General features: G+C 43.2%; 2 protein-coding genes across 2 annotated transcripts; one reads left to right on the plus strand and one right to left on the minus strand.

Moving 5' to 3' along the window:
* The first annotated feature begins 12,194 nt into the window (after positions 1-12,194).
* On the plus strand, positions 12,195-13,126 carry LOC123439697 (CASP-like protein 1C1). Its single transcript, XM_045116387.1, has 3 exons — positions 12,195-12,443; positions 12,545-12,647; positions 12,743-13,126. The coding sequence occupies exons 1-3, from the start codon at positions 12,289-12,291 to the stop codon at positions 12,953-12,955; spliced, it is 471 nt and encodes a 156-aa protein (XP_044972322.1). The 5' UTR covers positions 12,195-12,288; the 3' UTR covers positions 12,956-13,126.
* Positions 13,127-13,771: 645 nt separating this feature from the next.
* Positions 13,772-16,161, minus strand: LOC123443294 (40S ribosomal protein S15a-5-like). Its single transcript, XM_045119629.1, has 3 exons — positions 15,866-16,161; positions 15,596-15,756; positions 13,772-14,141 (listed from the first exon to the last, which is right to left on the minus strand). The coding sequence occupies exons 1-3, from the start codon at positions 15,993-15,995 to the stop codon at positions 14,043-14,045; spliced, it is 390 nt and encodes a 129-aa protein (XP_044975564.1). The 5' UTR covers positions 15,996-16,161; the 3' UTR covers positions 13,772-14,042.
* Positions 16,162-18,473: the final 2,312 nt, after the last annotated feature.

The following is an 18,473-nucleotide window of genomic DNA, read 5'->3' on the forward strand; positions in this document are numbered from 1 at the left end:
TCTTGCCTTAGGATATATGCCATAATCGGCACAGTCCACTCGGGGATAATTACCAGAATCTCTGTGACCAGATCAACCATAGCAGGCACATCGACTTCAGTCGGATCTGTTGCGCTCTTGGGTTGCACTGGCTCTTCCGTGAAGGGATCTTCTTTGACTGAAGGAAGATGGAGGTGCTCGAGGCAGACATCACTCGGGACAGGTCTCCGAGTGGATCCGAGCTTAGCCAATTCGTCCGCCGCTTGGTTCTTCAGCCTTGGAACATGATGAAGTTCTAGACCTTCAAACTTCTTCTCCAGCTTCCTGACTGCATTGCAGTAGGTTGTCATAGTGGGGTTCCTTACGTCCCACTCTTTCATAACTTGGTTGACCACCAAGTCTGAATCATCGTAGACCATCAGGCGACGGACGCCGAGTGAGATGGCCATGCGCAATCCGTAGAGAAGAGCTTCATACTCTGCCTCATTGTTAGAGGAATCAAAGTGTATCTGAAGCACATACTTGAGCTTGTCACCCTTTGGTGATACGATCACAACACCAGCGCCGGATCCATTCAACATCTTAGACCCATCGAAGAACATTGTCCAATGAACCGAGTAGATGTGAGTCGGTTGCTGTTGTTCTACCCATTCTGCTATAAAGTCAGCCAGGGCTTGAGACTTAATAGCTTTCTTGGCCTCGAACTTGATGTCACAGTAAAGCATCTCCATCGCCCACTTCGTCACTCGGCCTGACGCGTCTCGATTGTGGAGAATTTCCGACAAAGGAGAATCAGAAACGACAGATACCGAGTGGTCTTGGAAATAATGGGCAACCTTCTTCGCAGTCAAATAGATCCCATAGATAAGCTTTTGATAATGGGGATACCTCTGCTTGGAAGGTGTCAGGACTTCGGAGACGTAGTACACTGGCCGCTGAACTTTGTATGCTTTGCCTTCTTCTTCTCGCTCGACTGTAAGAACAGTACTGACGACTTGATTTGTAGCCGCGATATACAGAAGAAGGGGCTCTTTACTGAGCGGAGCAGTAAGAACCGGCTGGGTGGAAAGTAGGACTTTGAGGTCGTCGAACGCGACTTGGGCTTCGTCTGTCCACTCGAAGGTATCTGATTTCTTCATGAGTCGGTACAGAGGAAGTGCTTTTTCGTCGAGTCGACTGATGAACCTGCTCAAAGCTGCTAAGCAACCTGTGAGTCGTTGAACATCGTGTATCCTGACCGGCCTCTCCATTCGGACGATGGTCCCGATCTTTTCGAGGTTAACATCGATTCCTCGTTCGGAAACGAAGAAACCGAGTAACTTTCCGCTGGGAACACCGAATGAACACTTGGCAGGATTTAGCTTGATATCGTGCCTACGAAGGTTGGCGAATGTTTCTGCCAAGTCAGTCAGCAGGTCGGAACCTTTGCGGGACTTGACTACGATATCATCCATGTATGCCTCCACACTGCGACCGATCTGGTCGAGGAGACATTTTTGGATCATGCGCATAAAGGTAGCTCCTGCATTCTTCAGACCGAAAGGCATGGTGATGTAATAGAAGCACCCAAACGGGGTGATGAAAGTTGTTTTCAATTCGTCGGGACCATACAGACGGATCTGATGATAACCCGAGTAGGCATCAAGAAATGATAAACGCTCGCACCCCGCAGTCGAATCGACAATTTGATCTATGCGGGGGAGCGGAAAATGGTCTTTTGGGCAGACCTTATTGAGGTGCTTGAAGTCAATGCACATTCGGAGTGACTTGTTCTTCTTGGGCACCATGACTACATTGGCGAGCCACTCGGAGTGGTGAACCTCGCGAATGAATCTGGCAGCCAGCAGCTTAGCCACCTCTTCTCCGATTGCCTTCCTTTTGTGCGCGGCGGACCGGCGCAGGCGCTCTCGGACGGGCCGAGCAGCTGGATCCAGATGTAGTCGGTGCTCAGCCAACTCCCTAGGTACACCCGGCATGTCAGATGGCTTCCATGCAAAGATGTCCCAGTTCTCACGGAGGAATTGGGTGAGCTCGGCTTCCTATTTGGGATCCAGGGTGGTGGAGATGTTCGTCGGGGCGGCAGACTCGTCCGTCGGGTGGATGCTAACCTTCTTAGTCTCCCCTACCGACTGGAACGCAGACTCAGAAGCTGGCTTCTTCGAGCGCATTAAGTCAGCGGGGTCGACTGTCTTCTTGTACTCTTCGAGCTCGAGTACAGCCATCTGATGGTCGGCGATCCTCGACCCCTCTTGCAGACACTCCTCGGCTCGCTGGCGGTTGCCGGTGATGGTGATAACGCCTTTTGGACCGGGCATTTTCAACTTCAAGTACACATAGCACGGTCGTGCCATGAAACTCACATATGTCGGGCGGCCCAGAATTGCATGGTAAGCGCTCTGGAAGTCCACCACCTCGAATATGAGCTTCTCCTTGCGAAAGTTCTTGTCGGAGCCGAAGATGACCTCCAATGCGATCTGGCCGAGTGATTTGGCCTTCCGCCCTGGGACGACTCCGTGGAACTGCATATTGCTCTCGCTGAGTCTGGACAACGGAATGCCCATCCCCTTGAGAGCGATGCATCTCGCGACCACTCGGGCGCGCACCGCTCCATCGCTGACGTCTGAAGAGCTTCGGCTGATACCGCGACGTTGAGGACCCATAATTCTTCCCACGCAGACGGTTAGTGCGTAATAAGGCCTTCCGACGAACCGAGATCAAATACCCAAATCCATTACCATTTTAATTATGTCATCGACACAAACACGCGGGAATCCACCCGCCTAACATTTATTCATCAAATGATCCCAGTAACATGGTCAAGTAACTGTGTGGTTGTAACATCAGGGGGATCCGAGGCATCACCCTCGTTGTATCTCGAACGATGTAACCGTCAAGGTGGGCCTATTGGAATCATCCTCGAGGGTCCCACACTTGAGGGATTGCACTACAGAGGCATCGTCGGGAATGGTGAAAGAGGAATCACCCTCGATAACCACGACCGACTAGCTGTACTACAGAGATATCATCAGTAGTACTTCACGAGGTGTCACCCTCGGTACTCGATAGTATCTTTGTAGCGTCGTACAACTAAGGGGGGTGTAAGTGTTGTGCTGGGTCTGGCTCGTCGATCAGGGATCGAGACTCGACAATAAAGCGAGGCAACTGGACTAAGGGGTCAGAGGGGATGACTGCTCCACCTATACTAAACAGTTTAAAAGTACAGTGCTGAAAGTAGCAGTTCATCAAAATTAGGCTATGCATCAGATATAGGAGCTAACTACAACAGTAGCAAAATACTAATGCAAACATGAGGAAGAAAGAATAGGCGATATAGGGATGATCAAGGGGGTTTGCTTGCCTTGTTGCTCTACGGCAAGAGGATGGTCGTCAGGAGGGTAGATGTACCCGGTAGTAGCGTCAGTCTCGGGGTCTACTGGTAAGAAGAGGGGGGAGAAACAATAAATAACAACAACAGGTGCAACACTAAGCATGACATGGCAATATGCAGGCTAGGCATGAGCTAATGCGGTAACATCCGTCATAGACGGGTCGGGAGAATATCAGATGATATTTCCCCGGGTTTGTGGCTACTACCGGACAGATGAAGAACGATAGAAAAGTTCCATGTTTGCTATGCTAAGGACGCGTGACAAACGAATGAGCCGTGTATCCGGGTTCGTCTCGTTCTGCTGATAAACTTTCATGTTGAAAATATTTGGATCTGACTTACGGTTTATTTAATATTATTTTTTAAAGTTTTATTCAATAATTAGGAATTAAAAACAGATTTAATTAATTATTAAATACCATTACGACATCAGCATGATGCCATGCTCACATGAGGAGTTGACTGGTCAAATTGACCAGTGGGTCCCATGTGTCATAGACACAATTTTTTAGTTAGAGTTAATTATTAATTAATTAGATTAATTTAGTGGGGGACCCACGTGTCATTTTCTAATAGGATAATTGTTTATCTATATTAACAGATTACTAATTTATCTATTTAATTATTTAACTAATTAATTAAATAATATATCTAATTATTTATTTATTTTATTAATAAAAACATATATATATATATATATATTGAGATTCATTTTTTATGTTTTTAGGAGGGACCCCACCTGTCATTTGGTGGGAGTGGTGGGGCCCTACTGTCATTGGGACACCGAGTCCACACATACGCTACACGCACACACATCCATACAACTAATTCATACTACCACATATACACATATTCCATATACATACACACATATCGCATACATATATCCATACATATATTTGCATACATACACATATACATAAATCCTTTTCTTTTATGTTTTTTTATTTTCCTAACATCTCTCCTCTCCCTCTGTGCCATCTTTCCCTCAACTCACTGACATCTCTCTCAACACACATAGAGGAGGCAACCTCCACCTCCTCATATAGGAGATCAACGCGCCGGAACGAGGCGATGAATGCCGGAATGGAACTGGAGGATGAAGGAGAGCGAGAGGGGGGCGTTCTCACCCACGTTGTAGGGCGGCGGGGTCGGCGAGGCTCGACGGAGCCATTGAGGAGGAGGACGGGGACGAGATGAGGAGGAGCGGCCGGCGGTTCGCTGGAGGTGGCGCGGTGAAGGGGGCTCCGGGGGCGGAGGCGCCCGGAGGGCGCCGGCGTCGGTGGTGTTCGCCGACGTGGAGGCTCGACGGCGGGGCGGAGAGCGGCTGGCGTGGAGGCGTCGGAGGAGCTCCGGCCGGTGGAGGAGGCTCCGGAGGGAGCGGCTCCGGCTTTGGGGTCGAAGGGAGGAACAGTGACTTGAGGAGGAACTAGGGCGGTTCGGTCCAGGGAGAGAGCCGGATGAGGGAAGCCAGGGGGCGCTGGGGGGTCGGTCTATGGGATCAAGGGAGGGAGCCAGAGACTGGCTCAATGGTTGGCTTGAGGGAGGGTGCAGCGAGGGGCGGCGGCGCGGGGTGTCTGTGGCTGGTGGCGGGGCCGCGCGACGGCGTGGCGAGGGGGAAGGAGAGACGAGGCGAGCAAGGCAGGGGCTCGGTCGAGCCTGGGGGAGAGGGAGCGATGGGGATGGGTAGCGCGGCGAGAGGGAGAGACGAGAGCGCTCGGTGGTTGGTGGGGGAGCAAGGGGCTTCCCTCGTCCCCTGGCAGCGCGGCAGGGATGTGGGGGCGGGGCGGTTTGGCGCTAGGGTTTCCCCCTAGGGGTCGTATACCCCAGGTGGGTGGGCCGAATGGGGAGGTTTGGCCGGCTCGGCCACTTTGGCCCAGTTGGGCTAGGACTTTTGGGTTTTTGTTTTTTGTTTTGTTTTTTTAATTAGTTATTTTTTTATAGTTTGTGTTTTAATTATATAGGAGTTTTAAATAATCTTAGAAATGCCGGATCCAATTCTATAAATAATTAAGGAACATTTCAACTCATCCGACATTTTTAATTCAATTTTTGAAAACTTTTCTTGTTTTGATTTTATTTTAAATTTGAATTTGGATCGTTTTGAAACTATGCAAGACTACTAATAGTAATCCGGGTGACGTGACACCATTAGCATAGGTTTACTGTAGCTTAATTTACCAGGGTGTCACATGTAGACCGGGACTACATCAAGGAACATGAGGACCGCTTCCCTCATGTGAGAGAAAATTTTAGGGCCATTGACATAGATGATTTTGTTGGGAGAGAGATGACCGCTTCGAACGATGAGATGATCATGCAGTTCTACTCCAGTGCACATTTCTATCCTGATGGTAGAATTGTGTGGATGACTGAAGGTCACATATATGAATCAACTGTTGAGGCGTGGGCAACCATCATAGGTGCTCCAAAGGCAGTTGAGATTGACTTGGATGTTTACTCTGAGACAAAAATGAATCACAGCTCGATGGCTTCAATGTACAATCCAATGCCCCACAAGTATCTGAAGACCCACAAACTTGGATCTGTTTACTTCGTGCAAGCTGGGATACCTACCACCAACACCATAATGAGATACACCCTGATGCGTAAGTTAGGTGATGATAATATTATAAGGGTGTATTCCATCGGCATGTTTCACCACATTGATACTCACACTAGGATTAGAGTGATGGATCTGATTGTCAAGACTGTCAGAAGGACAACTGTTGATCAAAAGAGATCATGTGGATATGATCTACACATTAAAATGTTGATCAATTCCAAGATTGGGAAGAATGCATATCTCCTCGATCATCCACACCTGTCACTACAACCAGAATTTGAAGACAACGAGGTTGTGATGGACCCCATCCATCCTAGTTTAGCTACATCTCGTGTTCAGGCAGAGGCAATAGCAGGGGCAGAGGCAGCCAGAGCAGCTCCAACTCCATAGTTGAGGACCAGAGAGGAACACATGACTTATCTTATCAGCACCATCCAAGGGATGTAGAAGAATATCACTGAAATCTTGTTGAACCAAAAGAGTCTCGAGAGGATCGTGGAGACAAAATTCCATGACCTAGATATCAAAGTGATGGAGTTGACTACAACTGTTGATCAGTTAAACCATGAAGTTGATGTAGTGCACACACCTCGCTCCAGCAGTGATGATGAGGATGATACGTCTCTTCCTACTACCACTCAATTCAGGAATCAGGCAGATCTGCAACTGTATCTGTTCCGAAAGCCAGACCATCTTCATCAGCTCCACCAGCTCCTGCACCTCTAGTGTGTACACCTCCACCTCAAAAGACATCTATTGAAGCCTTCGCCGATGCTCTCCTGTCGATTCCGTCAACTGCTACGGGAGGAGATCGAGCCCAGAGCGACGCTTAGTTCTAGATCTTTGAACTTTTTGGTAACTTGTTGCCAAAGGGGGAGAAGTGTGTAGATCAATAGGGGTTCGAGAGAGAGAGAGAGTATTGCTTTTTATTGCTCTCTTTGTTTTGTTAAAACATTTGGTATTTTGGATGTCTTAAACTTTATCGTGTTTGATCATACGCTTTGATTGTTGATACTACTATGTCCTACCTTTGAGCTATCTACATGTTGATCATTCACTCGTTTGTTTGGTGTAATGTGCATTACTATGCATTCATACCATTTATCCACACCATCAAGATGTATGTGACATTGAAGAGTGACCCATGGTCCTAATAGATTGTGCATTTGCATTCAAATGCAAATCTAAAATAATGTACAAATTCACGAGGAACTCTTGCTTATCACATACTTATCAAAGCAATTATGCTAATCATTTATTATATCTTTTATCAAAGCTTTGATCTACATGTTGTCATCAATTACCCAAAAGGGGGAGATTGAAAGCGCAACTTCTCCCTAAGGTGGTTTTGGTAATTAATAACAACATATGTGTCATTGAACTAATGACCTTATCTAAGTATTCCAAAAAAGTTCAAAGATGCATTGGCTAAGGTTTGTGAGGAGAACCCCCGGATACAAGGAAAGGAATAGGATTGGCCAAGCTTCAAGCTACAAGACTCTACATTTTATATTTGTGAGAAATTACATTTGGGTCCATAGGAAAGCCAATACTATTAAGCGGGGGTGAGGTATCTATGATGAATTGGTCGCTCAAGTGCTTAGAGACAGACACCAAAGTACTCCTTCATTCTCCCACAAAAATATATGTCCAAAGCCTAAACATCAAAATCGGTGCCACAAGATTTTCCATTCGGCCATACCGATTTTTCACCAGACAGAACCTATGCCATACCTAGAGTCTGAATACCACCAACATTCCTTTCGGTGCAACCGAAATGAGTGACCAAGTTTCTGGTATGTCGTTTTCAAGAATCGGAAATTCGAAGTTGTGGAATCAGTCTCATCGAGATTTGGAAACTGCCCTAGGTCACCCATATCGGTACCACCAAGATTCCTATATCGATCTTGCCGAGAATACAAAAGTTGCCAAATTCTATGAAAGTCGGTGCCACCGAGATTCACTTCGGTTTCATCCAGTTGGGAAATAATGTTGTAACGGTTGGATTTTTGGAGATGCATATATATACCCATCCACCACGTCTCATTCGCAAAGGAAGCACTCACAACACACATACACTTGTTATATCCATTTTTCTGAGAGAGAGAGAGAGAGAGAGACACCTACTCATGTGTTGAGATCAAGATATTCCAATCCATACATTTGAAACTTGATCTCTAGCCTCCCCAAGTTGATTTCCACCCAATCAATTTCTTCTACCCATGCCAAATCTATGAGAGAGTGATTGAGTGTTGATGATACTATCTTTTGAAGCACAAGAGCAAGGAGTTCATCGTACTACCGCATTTATTACCTTTTGGAGGTTGGTGCCTCCTAGATTGGTTAGGTGTTGCTTGGACGCCTCCTACTTCGTGTAGTGGAGTTGAACCAAGAAGTTCGTAAGGGCAAGGAGATCGCCTACTTCATGAAGATCTACCCCGAGTGAGGCTAGTCCTTCGTGGACGTAAGCCCTGATGTAATAGACAAGGTTGCTTCTCCATGGACCCTTTGTGGGTTGAGCTCTCCGTGGACTCGCGCGGCTGTTACCCTCTGTGGGTTGAAGTCTCCATCAACGTAGACGTACGATAGCACCACCGATCAGAACCACGCCAAAAAAAATCGTGTCAACCTTTGCGTTTGATCTTCCTTTCCCTACCCTCTATTTACATGTGCATGTCATTACTCTGTGTTGATACACTCTTAGACTTGCATGTGTATGGTGTGCTTGACTTACAACAATTGCTAAAACTTGCCCACAACTAAAATTGGTAAAAGGCTAATTTTTATTTGGTCAAGTATTCTAATCACCCCCTCCCTCTAGACATACTTTGGATCCGACACAAAGTCGTTGAAGCCTACCCAAGCCATAAAAGGGGGCCATGGATGCGGTGGACACAAACCAATGGGAGCCGGACCAAAGGGTGCATGTGAGAATCGGGGACATACTCTTGTCTTACATGAAGCGATTCATGAGCTACACTTGAAGAAATTTGATGGAGTTATCTTCATAGTGAATATTTAAAAATCCTACGAGAAAGTTAAATGGACATTCTTGCAACAATGTATGCGCATGAATGGCTTCCTGATAAAATGGTGACAATGGATTGACTCATTTGTCATAGGTGGCAGTGTGGGTGTCAAGGTAAATAATGACATTGGTCGCTATTTCCAAAATCAAAAAGGCTTGTAGCAGGGAGACCCTTTCTCACTTATTCCATTCAACATTGTGGCAGATCTTCTAGCGGTGGTCATTAGGCGAGCTAATAATAAGGTCATGTTGCAGGCTTAATTCCTCATCTTGTCGATGACAGGGCTTCCATACTTCAGTGTGTCGGCGACACTATTATCTTCATGGAACATGACTTTGAAGATGCAAAAAGTATGAAACTTACTCTTTGTTTATTTGAGTAGTTATATGGTCTCAAGATTAAATTCCACAAGAGTGAACTCTTGTACTTCAGAAATGCCAAATAAGAATAGAAATGGTACACACGACTGTTTGGTTGTGAGTCAGGCTCTTTCTCGTTTAGCTATCTTGGTATCCTAATGCATTTCCATAAACTTCTTAATAAAGAATGGAATGATATTAAGGATTGATTTGAGAACATATTGAGTTTTTTATTGATAAGCATATGTCTTATGGGGAAAGCCTCGCCCTCATCAATGTTGTTCTCACAAGTTTACCGATGTTCATGTTATCTTTCTTTGAAATACCTAAAGGGGTAAGTAAAAGATTGGATTACAACAAATCTAGGTTTTTATGGTAATCCGATGAAGATTTTGCGTAAATGTCGTCCAATTTGGTGGGATGCCATATGTTGTCCTAAAGACCAAGGGGGTGAAGACTTCGAGATTAAAAAGTGTCTGTTGAGCAACTATCTATAAAAGATACTTAGCGAGGACGAAGTTTGACAAGAATTGCTTAGGAATAAATACCTTCATTCTAAATCCCCTTTGAGGTTCACAGAAAACCAATTGACTCACCTTTCTGGAAAGGCCTAATGGGGGTCAAAAATGATTTTTTACGGGGGCATTTGTCCTAGGCAATGGCCTATCTAATAGGTTATGGGAAGATACATGGCTAGGAGACATGTCACCAACCATGTAATACCCTTGCCTCTATGATATTGTGCTGCGAAAAGATGTCTTTGTCACCCCTGTAATGGGCCATGTACGGTTGAATTTTTCCTTCAAAAGGCCACTGACCGAGGAAATTGACGATCCGATTAAATCTAGTTGAAAGGTTGATGATGGTCAACCTTCCACATGAATCGGACACATTCCGTTGAATGATGACTACGTTTGATGTCTTCATAGTCAAATCCATGTATACAAACCACATCAATCATGGACAACTTTTCAACCACAAATGTATTTAGAAAATGGAAGTCAAGTTGAAAATAAAAGTCCTTATGTGGTATCGCAAGGTCATCCCAACAAAAGATAATCTGGAAAAAAAGATTGGCAAAGCTGCACTTGCACAGAGTGTTGCTTTTGTGGTGAAAATAAGTGTTATTTTATAGTGAGGAGTCGACTCAACGTGTATTCCTTCACTATCCGCTTGTCACCTATTATGGTGATTTGTCCATATAGCTTCTAATCTACCTCCACCCATGAGTTGTACGAATATGTTCGAAAATTGGTTAGTGAGAGTGCATCCCAAGTCGAAGTCTGAGACCCGTATGGAAATTTGGGCTTTACTTTGGGCCATTTGAAACACTTGTAATGATTGTATTTTTAAGAGAAGAAAAGTTCTAATTTTTTATGGATTATCTTTATGGTCCTCAGATGATTCTATATGTGGTCGTTACTATGCTAGAAGGTGGATAGGGAGCCTACGGTCTTTGGGTGCAACCGATTGAGGATGGTCTCTTGGCATTTGTTCAACCAATTTGGTTGGTGGGCTACTAGTAGGATTTGTGATATACTTCTTTCGTTCCCATATATAGGTCTTTGTAGCGATTTTACTATGGAAAATACACTTTGGTTCCTCGTTATATATGCATCATATCAAGAAATCTTTTAATAATTAATTGAAAAGTTAAATTAGTTTCAAAGTATTTTGAGATTAAATTTGATTTTGTTTTGCACTAGTATATAAATTTTCATAAAAAAAGTCAACATTGACTTCTGGGCAAAAAAGATAAAATTTATTTGCTATTATAGGTCATTATTCACACTATTTTGATCAAAAAATTGTGTTTTCTGAAAAGAAGTCAAAGTGTAATTTTCTTTTTCGGATTTTTTCTTGTAAGTACAATGAAAGGTCAAGTTTATTTCAAAAATATTTTCAGATTTTTTTGACTTCTTGTTGGATTGTTACTTTATTTTTGCATATAGGGTGTATATACACCCAGGTATCAAAAGTTCTTCTGCTTTTACTATGGACTACATACGGAGAAAAACGAATTAATCTACACTTCAAAACATTTCTGTATGCATCTGCATGTAGTCATTAGTGAAATTCTATAAAAACTTGTACGCCCTCCGTCCATATATATAGGGCCTAATGCATTTTTCGAGATTGTGTTTGACTATTGATAAGATTAATAGTATATGAAATGTATAATGTGAAAATTATATTATTGAAAACTCCTTTCACGTAGGAATTTGAAGATATACTTTGTGTAACTTGCATGCCATATATTGTTACTCTAACATATGATCAAAGTTGGCTCCGAAAAACGCATTAGGCCCTACACATATGAATAGAGGGAGTATTTAGGAAGGAAGGAAGCATGATACTTATTTTTCTATTGTTGCTTTTTTATTTGCCCCTGGGCAGCTATGTGCGGCAATTATTGTGATTAAATATTGAACTCTGAAATAATCAATAAAATGTTATGTGCGTTACTACATGCAGAGGCGGAGGGGTGTTCACGTTTTCGTCATATAAATAGTACTCCCTCCATAAATTAATATAAAAACATTAAAAACATTATTTTAATAATCTAAACATTTTTATAGTATTAGTTTACAGAGGAAGTAATTACTAGTGCTATTCCGCGATGACGGGTCTACGACACCTCACTCTTTCTTTAGATGCAAGTAAGCACGGTTTTTGCTCCTGGTTGGTTATCTTTGCACAATTACAACCCCGATTCTCTTCCCCATCATTCTTGAGATTTATATTGAGTTCAAGTCCCAAGAAACAAGGTAGTCCATCGACTTCATAATTTAAGATAATAACGACTGCATTGACTGAAACGTAGTATATAATTCATCACAAATCACACCTAGTCGCACACACGTATTCAATTCCCACCCTTCTACAAGCTGCTCCGTGCATGACACCGCGTTCTACCGAACATATTTCAGCATAAACACAAGCGGTCAGCATAGTGCATAGACAACCATGGCGAAAGCACGACGGTTCGTCGTCCTCGCGCTCAGGATCACAACGGCGGCGGCCGCCGGCGTCGCGGCGATAGTCATGGCCACCAGCCACAAGACGACCACCGTCTTCGGCGTACAGGTGCAGGCCAAGTTCCAATACACGCCGTCCTTCGTGTAAGTATCTATACAGCTGCTGCTCCCAGCCGTTTCCGTATCATCGTGCCGGCTGTGTCACTGAGAACGAACGAAACGCCGCGCCCGTGCGTGCCCTGCAGGTTCTTCGTGGCCGCCAACGTCGTCGCGTGCGCCTACAGCCTCCTCGCCATCCTCGTGCCGCCGGCGAGCCCCGCCGCGAGGCACGTCCTCGTGGCCGACGCGGTGAGTTCATGGCGCACCACACTGCCCCTGCCCGGCCAATAGGCCCACGTCTCTGATTAGGCCATTCTTGCTGAACGTGTTGTCATGAGCTGCAGGTGCTCGGCATGGTGCTCACCGGCGCCGCGGCGGCAGCGGCTGCCATATCTGCCCTCGGGAAGAACGGGAACAGCCACGCCGGCTGGCAGCCGATCTGCGGGCTAGTACGCACCTTCTGCGACCATGTCACGGGGGCTCTCGCATGTGGCTTCGTTGCGGTCGTCCTCCACTTACTCGTCGTTCTCCATTCCATTTACACCATGAACACCTAGGGCGTGTTACCTTTTTGTGCCATTTGCCGCTGATTTTCTTGCGTGAATGAAGAGAATAAATTCTAATACGCGCGCTCTCAGTGACGCAGTTTGTGATACTGTGAAATTACTTGCAAATTTTTAGACTTGAAATGATGCTATTGCTTTGGTACAACTAAAGCTTCATCGACCTGACTATGTAAATTAATTTGAAGATAATTCTGTGAAATAAGTAAACAAATGTGCCGTAATCCATGGGACAAAGAATGTGTCTTGAATGACTGTGAGTTAAGTATTGTTAAACGTCCAGTTAATTATTTCCTCTGATCTTTACATATTTTTTTATGAATGACTGAGACAACATGCCGAACCTATCTAACATAAACAAGCAAAATGCAAATCAGGGTACAAAGTCTTCAAAACTGATATTTCGATAGAAGTTCGACTAAATGGGGTAATCTATGTCACAAATGTACAACTACAGAGTAAAATTGAAATTCACTCTTGACAGTAAATATAATAAAACAGAAGGTTCCAAATCATAAGGTGTCCAAGTTAAGTAGTTATTATAGTGAGTTAAGTATTGTTGAACGTCCAGTTTTTGTGATGCATCATGTTCTAGCAGAAACAAGATCCTGGGGGTTGCTAACAACTCATCACCTACACTACATGCATGTGCATGAACATATATGAACAACCAGTATATCAAATTGCATAATCTTGCAACAATAATGACCAATACTGCCTCAAGAAAGAACATAAACATACCCCAAATTAACAGTGTGTTTAAATCCTCGGTACATGTAAGATTTACGAAAAGTGGTTGTGACAAGGTTCTCAGCAAGATCATGGATGCTTGAAATAGAGCGTTACTCATGTATCTCAAAGTACATGGGTGTATTACACCTACAGAAATATCTCTCCCATACAAGGATTACAATATTTATGTTATTGTCACGAGACATACTTTTGACATGTAATCGCATTTTCTGTGGCCATGAACAAAAGCAGCGAGCTCTAAATGTCCAAATAAAATGACTTCAGTCATAACAGAAAGATAACAACGCAACCCAGGGCTGATTCAGCATGTGATGACTCTGTTTCCTTCTCAATGGAAGTAACCAAGGACCTGGCCCCCTACATTCTGCCTAATTGCTTCCTCGTGATCTAAAACACCATTTGGGGTGGTCACCACAACATAGCCCCACTGCAAAGCAAATAAGAGCACGAAAAGGAAATGAGTTTGTCTGTTAGATATAACACACCAACTCTATAAAATAAATGAATAGCAATGTTCAAAAAAGCGGAAAGCGGAAGGCCACAGCTTAGAGCAATGGGCGCTTAAGCGTAGCTTAACCGCGCTTAAGCGTTTTTTGAAATTGACTAGAATTTGGCAGATTTTGAATAATATACTCACAAAAATAGGAAACATGGCACATGAGTAATTGAAATGGCATCTAAAATTCAGTTCACACAATAGCAAATACACATCAGGTTCACATAGCAAGCAAAATAACAACTAAAATGGAGTTCAGTTCAAATAGACATAAGCAAATAGAGATCACGTGGCCAGAATATGAAGGAAATAGTTTCCAAACAAAGCCTAATAATAAGATAAATGGCATATTGCCATTATTGCACAAGCAGACAAGCAGCAGTAGTTGAAAAACATCCAAATTTTGGCCAATTTTAAAAAAAAAACTCTTAATCTACCGCTTAGGGCAAAAGCGGAGTGTTTTGCCATCGCTCAGCGCTTAAGCATCGCTTAAAAACGCTTTCTTGAACACTGATGAATACTCCCTCCATCCCAAAATTTTTGTCTTAGATTTGTCTAGATGTGAATGTATCTAGTCACGTTTTAGTATTTTGATACATTCATTTCTAGACAAACCCAAGACAAGAATTTTGGGACGGAGGGAGTAGCACATAATAAAGCATGACAAATAAGCAATCAGAAGTTAGTTTAGCTATAAGTGCTTAGCTTAACAACCACACCATTCATGTGATCGAAGGAGATGCGAATAATAAGAGTAACAACAGGAAAGTTTACACTGGGTAACAGTATCAGTTAGTTGTTGCTTTATATAATTTCCCTGAGAATGTGTGCTTCTTCTCACTTGCCAGTCATCTCTAAGTGAAAAGATGGATGACTCATATTTGTGACAAAAATAATTCAACCAAGTAAGCAACTTTCTCTGGTCTGTCATAAAAAATAGATAACCTGTGGACTTTTTCACTTGCTTTCCAAAAATGCTATTTGCAACAGGGACGGATGGGCATTTATACACATTCTTCCATGGCTTGGTTTATTTACTCTAGTACTCAAAAATCTGCCACAACCCGCAATGGCATGTTGATTAGAATGTTTTCAATAGTTTATGTGCTAGTAAAAGTAAAATACTGTCTGATCAAGTGAATATTTAGTAGCTGGTAACCATAATGTACATTTCATGATCAGTATTGGATATGTTGTCACTGCAAGTAGCAGAATGGATTCAGTAATAAGCATTTAAACTAGCAAGATCTGGTACACCATATCTTCACCTTCCTGATTCTCACGGTACCAATAACAGTATCAAAATACACAAGCAAGATAACCGTATCCCTCAACTAACAGAATATATGAATGTTCTCAATATCAAATATTAGTTGATAAAATACCTGCCGTGTTGGAAGCATCCTAGTTCTGTATTTTTCTATTTCCGTAGCTCTGAGGTCCTGCCTGTAAGTGAGAGCTTTGCAATCTTTGATCCTTCCTTGAAGTTCCACTGTGATTTTTCCAACCCTATGTGGATCGAAGACCTCGAAATTTTTTATGTAACCTGAAAAAAATGTCCACAGAATAAATTTCAGGGAAAATTACCACCGTAAAAGAAATGTTCGCATAAGACTGAACGAGGACAATGAGAGGGAGCGCATAGTAGCTAATACCTCGGTGCTTCATGATGTTGAGGAAGGAGATCATGACGCCGGAGATGGGCTGGAGTTGCGCCGTCGCCTTCCCCCGCCGCTCCGCGTTCACCATCGTGCGCAGCGCGTCGTTGAGGATTCTCCGCCCCATCGCTCGCTCGATCTCCTCGCCTCTTCCACTCGTAGCCCGCTGCACCTCTCGGCTCGCCTCTCTACAAGCCGCCGGCGGCGCTAGGGATGGAGAAGAGAAAGGTGGGAATCAGGGAGGACTCATTAGCAGTGGGCCTGGCGTTAGGGAGAGAGCCTGCCCATGGCCGAATGTGTGTTTTCTCATGGACCTGCGGAGGCTCTTGGGCTTGGTTCCACGAGCTGCTGTTTACTATTGGATGTCCATGAGGCATCTCTGATCCATCCTTCTTTTTTTAATTATTTATAATCTTACTTAACATTTGTTTATTAAGACTCAAAAAAATTATTTATTTATTGAGATCTTCAAATTTAATTCATCTCACCTATTCCTAAAAAAATGGCAATTCACAAACAATGTAAATAACTGCGTCACATCTTAACACAAACTTATACAATCAATTTGCAAAATAAAGAAGTGCACCACATCATAATTCAACAACGAGCATATACATAATTCATCCATTCCGACAAACAACTAAAACATAATCATATTTGAGTCAAAATGGCACTGACTGAACAAGTTCATTTCAAAAAAAAAAACACGGTGGAGGCATCATAAATTACAAGAGTATCACACACACTCGTGTCATCATCACCGACACCACCATTGGCACCATCACCAATGTCGTCGCCACCACTACTAACTGACTTGGCCAACATCTCATGAGCGAATTCCCAATATTGTCTCGCCCTCTCATCCATGTTATTTGGATCGAAGAACATGATAGCATGATCCTTCGTCACCCTCTTGCTCTTCTGTTCCTCTATCTCCAGTGTAAGTCTTTTCTCCTCAATCTTCATCTTGTTCTTTTGTTCCTGGGTCTTCATTACAAACCTTTCAACCTTAATTTTAGTATTTTTTCACCTTTCCCTCCTCGACCGCCACCTTTGCCTTCAACCTTTCCTCCTCCATCATCTTGAGCCGGCACCAATGCCCTCTTCACATCCACCATGGCAATGAGCTCTTCCTTTTATGCTCCAACACCTTCATTCTTCTTCACCGCCTTCGCATTTTTTTGTCCATCCGGACAGGTTTTAGGAGTGGAGAGGTTCTCTATCAATTCATCATCATGAATAACGTTGTTGATTCTTGTTCTCTTTGGTGTTGTTTCACAGTTCCTCCATGCCTACTTATCATTTCCCACAATAGCCTTGTAGCAGTTATGCAAAGAGAAGCCCTTGTTGCCACCACTCTTGTCCATTTGCTTGTAAAGAGCGTTGATGATGGGCTCATACTCGTTGATGGACACTTCAGCTTGGCGGTGCTTGGTTGACTTGATCAAGACAACCAAAACATTGGTTGCATTGATTTCGGATCACACTCTGATTATGAGTGAGATAACCCGTTGTGTGGTTGGAGGGAATCTCCACGTAGCTAGAATAATAATATTCGATACTTCTTCAAAATGTTTAGTTCATTTGACCTGTCTGACCATGGCATAAAGAGAGACACTCATCCATGCAACTCACAAAGCAAGGCCTTTAGTGTCGTAGTTGCATGACCTTCGAGTCTTATTTCACATTGTTTGGGTATCGGGCTCCTCAACCTATTGAACCTCCACCTCTATGCTCTTATGGCTAGCACATTTTTATATCCCTTAAAACATTACCACATGAAATAAAGCTAGTACCAAAAAACATGAAATGAAGCTACATTGTATCTAACAAAAACACAGCTGAGGTATTTACGTGTTGGCTATTTTCCGGATTCCGGTGTTTCTTCCCCGATTTTCTTTTCTTTTTTGTTTATTTTGGATATTCTTTCTTTATCATTTTTTTGCTTTCATGTTTTCCTACATGTTTTCGTTTTTTATTTCTAACAAATAAGTTTTAAATAATATATAAACTCTGCTACTCCCTCTATCACAATTTAGAAGGCATGCACGTGTATCTAGGTCGTCAATGTTACTCTAAAATTTGCAGTAGATCAAAATTGAAATTGTACGGGTACATATTACACACATTCAATATGCATGACGAAGTTGTGTTCTGTCCATCTAAAAAAGTGTGTCTTTTGTCATATACAGTGCTATGAGAATCTCCTTCACTCCTTGGTCATAAGGTACATTGTTTTTTCCGATAAATGTACAATATCTTATAACCAAACACAACTTTAAATAAGCGAGGCTTTATTAGCATCTAAAAAATCTATATGCCCCACTTTATAGATAAAGCATCACACACCGACCATATATCATCCAAACACAAACGGAGGTCCACAAACAGAAAGGAAAAATAAATAAAAAGGTATGGTACACGCTGGGGGCAACAGCCAAGAGAAGCCCACATAAAAATCAATGAAAAGCCTTAAGGGGCATAAGTGATCATGAGAAGCCTAGCCGCCATGTCTTTGTGCTTCCTCGTCAATCTATCAATGGCCACCTTGTCCTGCCGCTTGGAGAGAGTCTTCCAAAGCTGCAAGAACCCACATAGTTTGTAA

The sequence above is a fragment of the Hordeum vulgare genome, chromosome 3H, assembly GCF_904849725.1.
Source record: "Hordeum vulgare subsp. vulgare chromosome 3H, MorexV3_pseudomolecules_assembly, whole genome shotgun sequence".
In the NCBI taxonomy this organism is placed as follows: domain Eukaryota; kingdom Viridiplantae; phylum Streptophyta; class Magnoliopsida; order Poales; family Poaceae; genus Hordeum; species Hordeum vulgare.

Coding starts and splice junctions, on each gene's coding strand:
- LOC123439697 (XM_045116387.1), top strand. CDS start 12,289: ATGGCGAAAGCACGACGGTTCGTCGTCCTCGCGCTCAGGATCACAACG. Junction 12,444..12,544: donor CAATACACGCCGTCCTTCGT/GTAAGTATCTAT, acceptor CGTGCCCTGCAG/GTTCTTCGTGGCCGCCAACG. Junction 12,648..12,742: donor ACGTCCTCGTGGCCGACGCG/GTGAGTTCATGG, acceptor CATGAGCTGCAG/GTGCTCGGCATGGTGCTCAC.
- LOC123443294 (XM_045119629.1), bottom strand. CDS start 15,995: ATGGGGCGGAGAATCCTCAACGACGCGCTGCGCACGATGGTGAACGCG. Junction 15,757..15,865: donor CAACATCATGAAGCACCGAG/GTATTAGCTACT, acceptor CATTTTTTTCAG/GTTACATAAAAAATTTCGAG. Junction 14,142..15,595: donor GGATGCTTCCAACACGGCAG/GTATTTTATCAA, acceptor TTTGCTTTGCAG/TGGGGCTATGTTGTGGTGAC.